General features: G+C 43.5%; 1 protein-coding gene across 2 annotated transcripts in view; it reads left to right on the plus strand.

The window, feature by feature from the left end:
- Positions 1-2,298: 2,298 nt before the first annotated feature.
- SALL3 (spalt like transcription factor 3) overlaps positions 2,299-15,508 on the plus strand; it is a 25,693-nt gene continuing 12,483 nt past the window's right edge. For both annotated transcript variants that reach the window (XM_048295663.1, XM_048295673.1), the window contains exon 1: positions 2,299-2,752. In XM_048295663.1, coding sequence (XP_048151620.1) covers positions 2,674-2,752 — 79 coding nt within the window. In that variant the 5' untranslated portion in view covers positions 2,299-2,673. The remainder of the gene's footprint in view (positions 2,753-15,508) is intronic.

Here is a 15,508-nt window from a genome sequence, read left to right on the forward strand (position 1 = left end):
GTGAATAAACCGAAAGCCCAGAGACAGGGTATCAGAGCTCACGAGATAAAGGGAGCTATCAGCAGGGAAAGTTTACACAGAGAAGGCTCCCAAAGAAGCCGGGGTTAGTGTGTTTTAAGGACTAGGGCTGGATTACACGGGCTGGGGTGGGGGTATTAGGAGGAAATCCCTTTCACTGATCCCCGGCCCCATACGCGGAGCTGCCCGCCTCCCTCCCGCGGCCGGCAAGGTGGGCTGCCCCTCCGCGCCCCTGCGAGGGCCGGCGCAGGGGCCGCTCCGCCGAGCGCGGCACAGGGCGGGGGTCGGCGGGGCCGGGCTGCGACTAACAGATTAAAAAAAGAAAGAAAGAAAGGAAGAAAAAAGAAAGAAAAAATAAAGGGAAAACAAAACGGCGGAGAGGATCGCAGGAGCCGCTGAAGAAGCCCCCCTCCCCGAAGGCACACATGCACAGCACGGCGCTGAGCTGCGCGACAGGACAGTGCGCGCACTGCGGGCCCCTGCGCGGTGCGGGGCCGCGGCGATCGGCGACGGTGGGGTACATCCTAGCGGCGGCTGGCTGCCATGGGAGCGGGCTGGCCCCACTCCCCGCCCGCCCCGGCCGAGGGGGAGGCGGGCAGGGACGGCCACGGGAAGCGGCAACTTGTGGCGGCGTCCGGGGAGACGGAGCTGCTACGCGGCGGAGGGGCCGTCCGCCTCCCCGGGGGACAGACGGGGCGGGAGGGACGCGAGTCGGCGGGACGGGGCGGGGGAGGCTCGGCCCGGCTCCCCGGCAACTTGTAATGCGATAAGAGGGGAAAGCGGGGGGTGGGGGGGGAGGGAAGTCTCTCCCCACCCCCCCTCCCTCCTCACTTTTACAAAAAACGGGGGGGCCTGGGAGAAAAGCCTCTGTTGGGAAAGTGCGTGCGGAGAGGGAGGCTCGGCAGCGGCGGGGAGAGGATCGGGCTGCGGGGCTGGGGGCAGCCCCGGCTGCAGCCCCGGCAGCGCGGCACGGGAGGCGGAGGAGGAGGAGGAGAGTAGGAGGAGCTGCCGTGTGACCCGCTCCGCTCCCAAACTTGAAAGTTTATCTGCCCGAAATCAAGAGCGGCCGCGGTACGCGCCGCGCTCCTCGGCTCGGAGCAGAGGCAGCGACCGGCGGGGCCGCCGCTCAGGGAGCAGCTGGCGGCGCCGCTGAGAACGAGGCAAGGCAGGGGAGGGGGAATCACCCGCGACAACAACAACAGCTACCCCCACCCCCCAAAACTGGGAGACGATCCATACTATTTGCTGGAGACCAAGGACTTGCTCATCGGCGCACACGCGAGCCCGCTGTCATTAGCTAACAGGACACACGGCTGAGCCAGGGGGGTGGGTGGGCAGAAGGGTGAGGAGTGTCACAAAAAGTCATTACAACCTGAGAGAGAGAGGGAGAAAGAAAAAAAACTTCCTACCAATGGACAACAGGAAGTGACCACCACCACCAACGGGGAGTCTCTGCTTGGAGAAAGAAGCTGCAAGACAAAGAAGAAGGAAGGAGAGGTGAAAGACAAAACTGCCCAAGGTCTTCTGCGTGTGCGTGCGTACGCTTTCGAGAGCGGAGAGAACAAAAGTCAGCCGGGAAGGGGAGATAGAAAGAGCGACGGAAAAGGAGACAGGATGGAGGAAGAGCTAAAGAGAAGCATGTGAAGATCAAGGGGAAAGAGCAGTACAACGCCGAAAGAGAAATCACACCGAAAAGAAGAGGAAAAAAGAAAAGGCATACACAAAAGTTTCTTTTCCTCCTGGGAAGAAATTACTCACACACACACATAAATCAGATGCTTTGCAGCTCAACTTCTGGGGAAAGAGAGACCGAGAGAGCAGAGGACGCAGAGTGATGTGAAGAAAGAAAAGGGAAAAGAAAAAAAAACAAAGCAAAGAGAGCAGAAAGCAGAGCAAAAGAAACTGAGAGACGGGGGGGGAAGAAAGCACGACAGACAGAAAAGCGAAGATCGTGACCTTTTCCAACAAGTGAACCTTGCACATATGTTGTGTAAAGTGTGTGCAAAACAGATTCCCTCCTGCGTGGTGCGTGTGTGTTTCGCTGCTGCCGCCGCTGCTGCCGCTGCCGCCGCCACCGACGCGGTCGGTGCCTCTCGCAGGCGGCGCTGCCGGTGCCGGGAGACGCATCATTTGGCGGAGCGAAGCGGCTAATTGCGGAGCCCCGTCCTTCATTTACATATGCAGCCTGAGTCCGCTGGAGCCGCGCCAATCCGCGCTCGCCCCCAGCACCATTAATCGCCATGCATTATTCACAATCATAATTACTGAGCCCCATGCGCGCTGCGCGCAGCCGCCCCAGCCCGCCGCCCCGCGCACACCCCGCCGCCCCGCGCACACCCCGCCCGGCTCATCCCCCGCTCGCTCACCCGCTCACCCGCGCACTCACTCACTCACTCCCAGTTTGGCTGGCTGGTTAGAATTGCCTTTTTTTTTTTTTTCTTTTTTTTTCTTTTTTTTTTTTCTTCCCCTCCGGGGTGTTGGTTGCCTTTTCTGTTGTTTGTTTGGTTTGTTTTGCAACTCGACTTTTATTTGTGAACAGTTATTTCCAGCCCCCGAGTCCCCTTCCTTCGTTCCCAATTCCTTCCCCCCTCCTTTCCACCTCCACGTCGCTGATGCCTCTGCAAAAAGCAGAGTCAAGACGGCTCAGTTAGCAGCATGTCTCGTCGAAAGCAAGCGAAACCCCAGCATCTCAAATCGGACGAAGAGCTGCAAGCAGAGGTAGTTTCTGAGCACGGTAAGGGCTCCCGGCGCCTCTTTCTCCTTCTCTCTCTCTCTCTTTTTGTGAGTGTGTTTCGGATGGAGATAGGTGAATTTATGGTGATGGTGAACATGGGAGCGCAATTACTCTGCAGCGGGAGAATGGGAATTAGAGCAGCCGGGGGAAGAGGCAGCGGAACTGAGAAGTTCTCAGTTTAGCCAAGTTTCTGCAGCCCACCCCCTGCCTAACCAGCCCTCCCAGCAGCAACCTCCCGGCCTCCCCAGCGCTTTGATCGCGGCTGGGCTCGGCGGCGGGGCTCGGGGCTCGGCCCTCCCTCCCCACTCACCCGGGCTCGAGCAGCTGCAGGAACGGGCGCCCCGGAGCAGCGCCTGCCGCCTCCTCCTCCTCTCCGCTGCGCTCCTTCTCTCTGTGTTATTTGGTACACCCTTTCTCTCCCTCTTGCTCCCTCCCGGCGGAGGCTCGGAGTGGACAGAAGCCATGTTCGCCTCGCCCCACTGGCAGGAATGTTGGGGCGGCCGGGGCCGGGGTGCCCTGCCCGGGGCTGCGGGATGTCCCGCGGGCCATGGGCTGCCGGGCCCCGGGGCAGCCCCACGCGGCCGCTGCCTGGGGATGCCCTCGTCGCCCCGGGTCGCCCGCGCAGGCTCCGAGGGCTGCCCCGGCCGCTCCGCGCGTTGCCCCGGGGGACCGGGGGGGACCCAGGCAGGAGCGGGCAGGGCCACTCGGGTGCGCGGGGCCAGCGGAGTTGGTTTCATTATTTTCGAGAGGATTGAACAGCAGCTTTTCGCCTTGCCCCCTGCGCTGCCTTCCCCCCTTCTCCTGGCTCTGCTGCGACTGTAATTATTATCAGTGGTAGGTGACACGGAGTGCCACCACCGCCACCAGCCTCTGTCGCGCCGGCTGTAGGAAGTGGGGAAGGGTTATTTTCTAGCCCATCCGCCATTCCTCGCTTCCTCGCCACACGCAGGCACACGCACACTTGCTTTTATGCATCTGGGCTGCCAGGCTGCTAGTGAACAAGTGTCCAAAGCTGGAGAGATTTGGACTGTAATCCCGCTTTATTTCCACTTTGCTGTAATTTTCTTTTCGGGAACAGGGCTGCAGGGTTTTCGTCTTCCTTTTTCTTTTTTTTTTTTTTTTTTTTAATTAGTTTTAATTTCCTTAGTAGTCCCTGGCACTGCAGTGTGCAAAGGCACACCACGGCCCATTCTCTCTTCTCTTGGACGAAGTTGAGAGCTTCCACTTGAAAGTTTTTCTTTTCCTCTTTGCATAGAGGCCACTGCTTTCTTAGTTTCTCACATAACCAAGCCGGATCCCCAATGTTTTCAGCTTTCTGTGTAGGCCCCTTGCTCCACTGTATTATCTCCTCTTTCTCCCTTCGAAAAGGAAAACAAAAAAATCCTTCTCCTGCTTTAAAACTGTAATTACTCTTAAGTTGCATCTGTGAGGAGAGAAAGGCAGCAAAGTTGAAGCCTGGGGAGGATTTTGACTATTGTATCTGAACTTTGCAGCCCTGAAGCTTAAGGCAGCACGAATCCACTTCATCAGGTTAAAACATCTGTCAGACTGGCAAATTGTTAAGCCTCCTGCTCCTTCTCAGGGTATTTGGGGAGGCAGGGAGCAAGTCCCATGCTGACCAGAGCTGCTAAGGGGGCTCCTGCCACTGTTCCAGGAAAACCCACTTGGGTGTTGACAATAAGAGGCGCATAGAGAAATGCTTCCTTCTGTCACAGTGGAGGAGCAAAGCAGTGCATTATCAATTTTTTTTTTCCTTAGGAAACTGTGGTCGTGTAAAATAAATTAATATAAACAAGCAGAGGAGAATTAGTATTTTATTATGGAAGCAAGATTTGTTGAGCCCATCTCTGTTGGGTTGGGCTCTAGGTCTAAGAATTTATCATTAGCATTACAAACTTTTACATGTTCTGAATTCATTTCAATACAGAAAAATAAAATCCCACTACTTCATTATGACACTCCTGGTGAGTTAATAAATTGAAAAAAAATTGTTAAACTAGGTTTTTGTTTTGTTTTGTGAATCTTATCTATGTAGCCATGTCACCCGAGATTAGAACAAGAGATATGCTAAAAAGAAACGCTTGCATATGGTGGGTAGATTAAGGACAAAGAATCTTTTTGTCATGGAAATGGTTTTTTTTTTCCCCTTTTTGGGGGGGTTTTGTTTTGTTTACTTCATCACATAGAATTTCTCACACTTGGTTTGTTTTGTATTGCCCTCAATGACTACATGATCAAATGAATGGATTTATTTCTGCCGAATGAGAAAGACAGTCTTTCCATCAAAAGGACTACATTGCATCCCAGTGAGGAATTTTAAAGCGTTATTATTGTGGTCCCTGAATAGCACAAAATCGGCTTTCACAGCAGCCCTAAAATGCAACAATGTAAATACTTTTCAGCCTTAGAAGGCTGTTATCAAAATGTGCTATGTTTCCTTTTATTAAAACATATTTTAATTAATAGAGTGAAACCCTTGATAGTTAACAATTAACAAGCTAAAGTTGGGTTTGCACTTTCATTTGAGAAATGTGAACAAGGTGGAGACAGGCTACAGGAGCAGAGGGCTATCTAGTGCACATTAGTGTAATGTAAATCATTTACATGTTATATTAGGAAGCCTAACGATTGCCATACTTGAAAGCAATTTTATAGGCCAGAAATAATGAGAGCTCCAAATCTCATGAATTAGAACACTTCTTGTCAAGTCAGTGTTCTTCGTTTCTGTTCACAGCTGTGATCAAGATATTGCTACAGTTCCTGAGTATATTTTGCAACAGGACAAAAATAGTTCGCACAGCGCAAGAATATTTGTCATTTTAAGAAAGCAAACTGGTTAAGCAGTATTATTTCATATGTGTAGCCTTTTCACTCATTTTGCTGTTTGTCTCCAAACAACGCAAGACTATACAAACAAAGCTTATTATTTATTTAATGAAATCATGTTTAATATCACCTCAAAATCGGTTTTATAGAATGAAGCATTTAAAAATTAATGTCCCATAAATGTAATCCTTACAGTGAAGGGACATTCACAGCAACAGAGAGAAGCCTGGCAGTTTGGGGTGCAGGAAGGAAGACAAACATTAGGCCGGGTTTTAAGTTGACTGGTCACAGCAGAACTTTCATGCTAACATTATCACAAACATTTTAGAATCTAAACAAATAATTTTATAGTCAGCGTGGGCTACAGCATAACACAACTGCATTCAGACAGGACATTGTCATGATGGTGAGAAACTGTTGGAAATCTGAAGATAATTAGCATGTCATCAACTACACATATACACTCCAAATCGTTTGAAATTGTCAAAAGTGAAATGCTAAAAAATATATTTTAAAATAATTTTGAAAATAAATATTAACAAACAGCTGCTGATGATCTATTTCTTGAAAAACTGCAGTGTAGAAGAGTGAACAAAAAACACGTATTTAAAAAAAAAACATGATTTGAGGTTGCTAAATGAGAAGATCTGCTGGAAATCATTTAAAAGCAGCAGCAGAAGGACTCAGATGACTGCCTGTAGAATACAATAATCTCAGTTTCTCAGTAAATGTAACGCATTGTAATAGCTGGAATTACATTTCTAATACACTTGCCTAATTCAACAGATTACAAATGAATCAGAATTGTAGATACAATGCACATGCTTCAACTCCAACTAATTTTAAAATGAACCATGGACATAGCATTTGTATTTTAAAGGTAGGGATAATAAGAATATTTTTGTTTGTTTGTGGGGGTTTGGGGGGTTTTTTTCATTTTGGTTGGTGTTTTGGTTTTTTCGGGTTTTTTTGTAGTCCTGAAAAGTTATTCTTAGAGTGTGCAAGTGAGGTTCTGGTAAGAGTGATCATAAATGGTGCTTTGGACTTCTTCATGTGAAGTTTCTGGCAAAGATGTATCATTGTTTAGCCTGAGGTAGAAGGGATACCTTGTAGTGAACTGCGCAAAGAGAGCTTTCTAATGTGCCTTTAGCAGTCATTTTTTAAAATACTGGACCTCTTTTTCCTCCCACTCTTCCTTCAGTACATACAACATAGTCTAAACTAATTGATCTGTTTCATCTTGGTAAAGTGGGATTGGGCTGTGCAGTTTTGGGCAGTTTGGTGACTGCACTCAGTATTCTTCTGGAGTATGTACACACAAGCTCAGCTACAGCAAAGACACAGTTCAGTGTGTAGCAGCCCGCCTCATGTGAGTGTGGTCACTCCATCTGCATATAGGGAGCATTAAAACACATTTTAGGGGGACATTTCTCCTATGAAATTGAGGTTATTCTCTGTTGCTTAGACACTGTTGCATTTAAAAGTTGAGAAGTCACAAGCAGCTGTCAGTAAACATAAAACTTAGGTGATTTTTGTGAATGTTTGTTCTGAGGCAAGTGTAAGAGAAGGCTTTTTGTTTTGAAAGATAAAGAACAAATAAGTATAGCTATAAATTGTCCCTTTGACTGGAAATGTTAATTGAAACTTTTTATATAAATACTTTTGCCATTACAGTAGAGACTTCACATTCAAACTCCGTAACATCTGTGTTTGTATAATTTTAAAAATACTCTGCACTGAACTGTGTTAGCCATAGAAAAATATTTGGAATAATAAGGAAACTACAGCAACTGGCCGATTTGCTGATGTGTGTATAACAATGGAAGTAGACAAAACTGGGTCAGATTTTATCTGGTGATACTGGTCCTGAAGTCTTACCATCTCCTGAGGTAGACTTTAAGGCACTTTTTTCAGACTGAGAGAGAGGAAATTTTGAAAGGTGTTTGTTTAAGTTCTGTGTAATTACACTATTTATATGCATACATTTAGCTGTTGAAAATTACTTTTCCTTGCCTAAGATAGAGGAAAAGTTACAATTCAAAAAACATGTGGCATTAGAAAAAGAGTAAAAATAAACTAATTAATAAAGATAATATTATTGCCATCTGAAAAATAGTCTGCCATCTGAAAAATAGTCTGAGTCCTGGGAAGATTTTCCTGATATCTCTCCTTCATTTGATTTGTTGTCTGCCAAACATAGACAAGCATATCTATTAACTATCCAGCAGCCAGGACATGAGTCAATCACTTTTGCTGATAATAAACCTGGTCTGGCATGACATCAAAATAGTTAAGTACTGACACAGTTTCTGTAATAAAGCATATAAAAATAATTTCTTTCATTATATTGTATTTGTAAAATGAGAGTTATTGTCTATATTTTTTTTCCAGAGGAAGCACTAGTAAATCTAGTTCTAGCAGTACATTCATATTGAATTTTATATATCAATGTAAATCCTGTTTCCTTTGCGCTCTTAAAATTTCCCACTAAATGTAGTGAAGGTTCTTCATTAATACAAAAAACGGAATTTAGTCCAAAATGTACTTTTAGGAGCTGGTTCAGTTATAGTGTTGTTAGACCTTGGAAACATTTCTTCTTATCAAGGAAATACCCTTCAAAACCATGAAAGCCAGAAAGACAATTGTTTGTAAGGGTGATAGAAAACCATAATGCAACACCTTTAAAAAATATGTTTCTTTTAAGTTGAAAAGTGAAAAGAGAATTAGAGAGAGGGGGCTTTACTATTTCCTTGCTGTAGTCAGGGTGCAAAAAGTGAGCATACTTGAACAATATTTATTATTATAGTGTAAGCTAAATCTTTACAAAAAGCCCTTCTGAAATTCTTATTGCCACTTTCTAATACCAGCGTGTGTGGTGTGTTCCACCCCCCCCCCCCCCCCGCAACCCTCAGTTTCACCACTCCCCCTCAAAAATCTGAAACCTATCACTGGTTGCAAAAAAACCACGGAAAACGCTTCCAAACTTCGGAGCCAGAGAGGGAGGCACACCGGAGTGCTCGGGCAGGCTGCTGACCCCCTGCAGCAGCCGCGGGGCCGCGGGCCGGGGTGGGCGCGGGGGCGCAGGTGGGCGCTGCGCGGATGGGTCGCGCTGTGACGCGCCACGGGAGCTCCGCCGGGGAGTGCCGGCCAGAAGGTGGGACCGCGGAGTGCCAGAAAGCTTCCCCAGGCCTCCTCTCCCTGAGGGTGGGTAGTTAGAAGTGCTTTGACAAGGCTTGCTGATTTAACCTTTGCCTGCTTTGCCCTGCCAGGGGTGGCCACTAGATGTCAAGCTCATAATACAATTAGTACATCTGTGCAGTTGACCTTGGCAGCACGGCTTACCACTGTTCTGTTAAGTGTTAACACTGAATTTGAGTGTTAACTAGAGATCCCTCGGAGTTTGCTACAGCTGTACAGCTTATCAAATGCCCATCTAGTTCAGCACAAGTGTTTACAGTCCTTAAAGTAGGAAAAAGGTTTCCTTTTGTGAAGCCCAGCATCTTGAACTGCTTAATTAACCCTGCAGGTGCTGCCGTATTTTTGTTCCAGATAACCAAAACTGACTCGTCATTCAGCATTTCAGGAGACCCCTTCTCCTGGTGCCATTTGATAGTTTTTATTTACGGATTTGTTGATGCACTAATGTCCTCAAAGCTGGAAATGATGAAAGCTAAAGGATTTGTCTAGATCGCTATGACTTTGCTATCCTGGACAATACTGCAGTATATGGAATGGTGAAAAAACAAAATGACTGAGCTGCACAACTGGCATTGAATCGCTCCAGGTTTGCTCTTTCAAGTGCTCCTGGTTGTGAGAAATTTTACTCAAAGGAGCAGTGTCATTGAGCCCAGAACTCGTAAGTTCACTTTTAAGATGCTTAGGAGGTGCAGGATTGGGTCCTCACATCGGCTCATCATCTTGCAAGCCTCCAAAACCAAATTTGTCTGCTTTTCTGTGCTTGTTCAGACAGCGATTGGCTTCATTATTCATGCAGGGTGTTAAGAATTGTTTAGTTTAAGATGTATTTAATGATACACTTTTCAAGGAAAGCAATGCAAAATCTCTATGGTTCTCCTTTCTTCTAGTTTATTTGTTTTGGGTTTTCAGGTTTTTTTTCATATCAGCTGTGTTAGAAGCACTGACCTCGATTTTATTGTTTTTTAGGATTCCCAATAAAACTCAATGCATTCCAAATAAACTTAATTCCTACAGACTCCCGCATTATTTGTACACGAATTCTGCACAACCTGAAATTAATGTACACATGCCATAACAGCCAACCGAATAGCTGTTTATATGGCTTTGAAAAATATAGCACAGGTCTTATTTAGTATGATCTCTTGCACAGATATTACAAAGAATTTGTGAAGCTTGCATCTGTTCCACATCTGCGTCCACAGAGAAAGGCGCCAGTGTTTGATATAGTGAAGTGCTTCACTGCACAGATTAGAAACTGCAAATGTTTTAACCAGAGTACAGTTAGTGCCTGTGCCACAGGTGGCTGTTACTTAACAAATTCTGAGATTCAGGCTACTGAATAGATCAGACCGAGTGTGCCAGGTCAGCGCCGGGTTTTGCATAGCAAGAGTGCCCTCCACTGTTCAAAGCCATACTAGCAGCTTTTGTGGGCTGAGAAAAAGGACAGAAAATTTTTCTTTTGAGTCTGGAATTTCTTCTCCATTGTTAAACACAGTAGGGGTCTCTATTTGTCTCCTCCTGTTTCACAGCTTGGGCTCAGTATGTGATAATTCATCTTTCTTTATGGGATTCAAAGCTATCATAAAGAGTTAAAAAGAATTAATTTGCAAGAAAATAAACGTGTTCTAACAATTTAAGAAAACTTTCTTTAACAGCTCTGTCAATTGTAAGAGATGATAGAACTAAGAAAAAAGTAGTACTGCTCTTCTCCAGGATCAATATGTTGCTACAAGGCTACTGTTTCCAAGTTAATATAATTTTAAAACAAATTTGTGGGTTTATTAGTATATGTTCCAACCTTATTTAATCTGTGCTTGGGGAAAAACAAGTATTCTGATGATAAATAATTGTCCTATATCAGTGCACTAGGCTCAGAGTTTTGTTTATAATAATGCTTGTTTAAATATACAAAATGCTGTGAGCTGCACTTTGAAATGATTATTGGACTTGCATGTGAGAGCATTTTACACATCTGTCTTCATAGTTAGCAGACATTTTAGCTTTAGCTGATGCTAACATACGCATTTTTTTCTGAAAATTCTTCACAGTTTCTACACTGCTTCTCAGTGGTTTTATCTTTCTGAAAGAAATTACTAACATTTAGAAAATATTAATTAATTCTCAATTATAGAGCTCCGGATGTAGAAATAACAGTAATTTGTACAACACTCTTTCATGCTTTCATTTGTATTATTGTGTATAGTCTAAAAAGAAGCTTCAGAAAATACTTTACTCCAATATTTGTTGGATTCCTTTACAAGGCAATTTTGTTTGAATGCTTGAGGAAGGTATCAGCAATTTAAAATATGTGCAAGCCTAAGGAAACGTTGATTCTCTTTCTTGATTTTACCCAAGTGTCCTATGAATCACACATAATTTGAGGATTCCATGACACAGAGTAACAGAAAAACAAAATACTGAATAATCAGAGATAATTTTATTGTAACTGTCCTTATTTAATATAATTGAAAAGACCCTTTTCAGGTAATTTACTTGTGTGGAACTAGAACTGATTTAAGATGGGACAAAATGAAAAGATTCTGGAGCAAAAATGAAACACAGTATTTGGTTGGGGCTTTTTCCAGACTGGATGCAGTTAATCCTAAGAAAGGGGGCATTTAATAAGCAGCATACATTTTAAGAATTATCCTGACTAGCATGTGATGCTTAATTTCAGTCTGTTTCACAAAAGTAGATAGCAACATTTTTGAAGCATCCATTTGTTGCATTTTCCCTTCTCATCATGCAGGAAGCTCTCCTCTCGAACAGAGGAGAAAGATCTATGCCGGCAATAAAAATTCAGAACAAGTAAAGTCAGGTTTGCAAATCCTCTGCATGTGTAGTCAGAAGTGACAATTTTTTCTCAACTCTGCACATTTCCAAATGGTGACTAAAGGACCCATGGCACCCTTTGAGCTGTCTCCCTTCCCCTTGGGCAGTGAGAAAGTAGGCCAATGCCATCCTCCTTGCTCCTGCCTGAAAAGTGTTTGTTTGGTGGGTGCACTTGGTTAGGGACACAGAGCAAAGTCTCCTGGCATCAACCCCTTGCACCCCGCTCCGCTGAGTCACCAGAGCACCTGAACTGGCTTCAGGTATCACCACCCCAAAGTGCCTTTCTCAAAATGCCTTCGTTTGAATTTCTATGGGCTAATTTTAGGGCCAGACCTCGGTGGTGCGAAGTGCCAGCACTGCTGGAGCCACTGTGGCTCTGTGGGCTGGTACCTGCTCAGGAGCTCACCCCAGGTACCATCTGAGAGATGCTGCTGGACATTTTTCACCTGTTTTCATAGGGGAAGCTTGATGTGCTGTAATTCATCTTGCATCCCGTAGCAGCTTCAGATTAGTCCGTTAGCTGTTAGACTACTAATGAGAAAAAGAAAATAACTGAGAGGTTATTAGTGGCTGAGATCCTGACTGCTTGACAAAACTCCTATTCAACACCTATTGTGTAACTAAGAACTGCAAAATTCAACCCATGTCCATAAGATTAAGCAAGTGCTTGCTTAATTCTGCCAAAGTCCTTGAAAATTTTTACTGTATCACATCCTCACTATAATAACAAAAATTATTGTTTCTCTTCAGGAAAATTTAAAGAAAAAAGTTTAAATTCTTCACTACGTAATGGATTCAACTACTTTGTAATATATCAGAAAATGAAAACAAGCTATAAAGCATAAATAAATATGGAAAAATTCTATATTTTCCTGAAATAGATGTATTCTGTGATTAAAAAAACAAAATTAATTTGTAGCTTGATATTTTAGCATTTAGCATTTTTAATATTCTGAAGTAATTATTAAATTCTGGTATAGATTTCTGTTATTCATAAAGTGACCGAGTTTTAACAAAGAAGAAAAAAAGCCTTTCATGTAGAATGCTTTTAAGCTTTACTCCCTGTTGAATTCAGTGAGGACTTACACTTCAAAAACAACAATAAATACAGTGCCTTCGTGCTTTCATATCAGTAAGTACTGCTGAAAGGGATGTTAGAAACTGCACTTGTGAAATACGGAGGCAATGTCCATTTGTCCAGTACAAGGATATATTATAAAATATTTATCTGTTGTTATTTTCAGTCTTTCATGTTTCACCCTTGGAAGTGCTTGTTTTCATGGCTAGTTTGTACCCCTTCAATCCTATTAAATTCAGCACTCTTTCAGATGTGAGTAAAGGCTACTCATTTGAGTAGGACTTGTTGGATTGAGACCACAGGCTGTCATTCTGTGAAGCATCTTAGTAGCCTCAGCATGCTGTGCAGGAAAGTACCATCCCCTGTTACAAAGCAGCATTTACTTTCATGCCATTTGTATCACCTGCTCACTTGCCTGTCCAAGGAAGTGAAGCTTTGAGAGAGATTTGTTTGATTAAAAAAAAAAAAAAAAAAAAAAGCCAGAATAATTTATCCTAAATAGAAAGTACTGTGGTCAGATTCATTGTATGTCTAGTTTGAGGTTGAACTGGGGGGAGAAAAACCCCTAGCGACTCTGGCATTATTTGAAATATTTTTCTAAAGGAGTCCTTGACTATTTCAAGGCAGATAGATGATGAGGTGAATGAACTTGGATCGGTCATTTGAAAAGTATTTTCGCTATTTTTAAGGTATGGGAGATGAGGTAAGGAGAAATGCAAAACAGAGCTGTATGTTCCCACTTAGTATAGGCAGGAGCCTGGTCCCCCTGAGACAGCACAAAACTAGCCATTTATTTCATTGAGAGCAGAGCTTAGCACTGATTATCCAAGAAATACATATACTGCTGCATTCCTCATGTACTTTTTCACAAATTATATTTCAAATGAAAACTGCTGTTTCTTTGAGTTTGAGAGTAAGTACACTAGCCTGCTTATTATTTTGAAATGCTGAACAGGTCCACACCGATACCTTGTGGCAGTGGGCACCAGTAGTTAAGGTTGCTTTGGAAAGCTTATGCATTATACATACTAGCTTCGATATATGGAGATCATGAGACTGTCTTCCAATGCACAAAATAATACCTGTTTTGGTTGTAAATGTTCGCATTTGGGCTTAGTGATTACTGTACAGTGTCTGAAATAATTAGCTTGCTGGTGTTTGATCAGCTCATTCCAGATCAGAGGACAGCAATATTTGAATGGCTATATTGCCTGAATCCATCACTAATTACTGAAACCTTTTGTGCGAGGTTTGTTTAGAGAAAGCTCTCCTTAAACAAAAGAATAGCGATATATAGATAAAGAGCTGGAAGGGGAGCTGCACAGTTTGCAGCTTCTTTAAGAATCAATCCTCCTTTGTAATCACTTAGTAGCAGTATTAGAAGTAGTAGCTGTAGTAATAATAATAATAGTAATAATAATAATAACCACAACAGCAACAACAACACACAACTGTTACCCAGCCAGCCAGTGTTTGGAAATAAACACTGGAAAATGTTCCTGGTGAAAGCCGTTGGTGAGACATGGTCTCTCTCTGCGTGGCTGGTGCTACCAACCAGGGCACTCTGTAGACTCTGAGCAAGGACCGGAGAATCTGTCTCCCCAACTTTTAAAATGCAAATCTGTAAGGTAAATAAGAATTTGTTTGAGATGCCTTACTTCAGAAAGACTCTGGAGAGAGAGAAGCATGTTGGGTGTTGGATGCTTCGCTGGTCTGTACTCTGCATGCTTTCACTTTGCGAGAGCTGAAGTGCGCACCGAAAATGTGGTTTGGAAGCCTGCTTTTTCACTTAACTCACTTTGGGAGGCTTTGGGTTTTTCAACATATGCTTTCGTTTACCTGCTGCCAGTGTGCTCTTTTTCTGTGGTGAATCATGCTATCTTCTGTGATATTTTTGTAACACAGAGTGATAGTTTTTACAGAAGCATTTACCATAAGGATTAGTCTAGTATTGTCTAGCAACAGCTATATATTATCGATCTTAACCCAAACAGTTTAACAGCTTCAGCTCCTCATGCAGAAGTCTTAAATAATTCTTGACTGTTTTGAATTGCATTTTATTCCCCCCTTTAAAAAGGAAAATTAAAAAGAGGGGGGGAAATCCAGTAGTATTCCAAGAAGTGTTTATTTTAACTAGTAAATACAGTAGAATTTTGCAATTAGAAAATTTTGCATTCAGCTGTCATTTCCTAATAGAAAATGCATGTCTGTTACTTAGTGGCAAGCACTGGATACATGAATGTATGAGTATATAGTGTCATCTTCAAATTTTTTGACTGTTTTGGAAGGTACAGGAAAATAATAAGTTTGAGAGGCTCTGCAAGGCTAGGAAATAGTATTTGGGGCACAGATTTATCACCTGTATCAGACAAAACTCCCTGCTGAAATCTGTAGGGAGTTTTAGCTGAGCAAAGACTGAAAGAACTGACAAGCAATTTTGTCAAAAGAGATTTTATAGTTAATGTTCTGTAAAAACCTCTTTTTTAAAAGCAACTGGAGCAACTCAAGATTACACTTTCCTTTTATTTTCCACTGGTACCTTTTGTTTGTAAGCCTTTCTGTTGAAATGATAAATTCTGAATTTCTTGGCAACCTTTTTTTTTTTTTAGGCATCCTATAACAGTGCTGGGTATATTCACAGCTGCATGAAGATTTGTTCATACTAAGCTTGGGATATTGAGGGTGTTGGCCCAATCCTGCTTCCACCAAAGTCAATGGAAGTGTTGCCGTTCATTTTAGTAGAAACAGTATCGGACGCTTTATTTGCTTACTCTGCCTATCTTCAATACAAATCAGCTATGTCTTTGCTTCTAGCCATGCTC

The sequence above is a fragment of the Corvus hawaiiensis genome, chromosome 1 (genome assembly GCF_020740725.1).
Source record: "Corvus hawaiiensis isolate bCorHaw1 chromosome 1, bCorHaw1.pri.cur, whole genome shotgun sequence".
NCBI classification, from domain to species: Eukaryota; Metazoa; Chordata; class Aves; order Passeriformes; family Corvidae; genus Corvus; species Corvus hawaiiensis.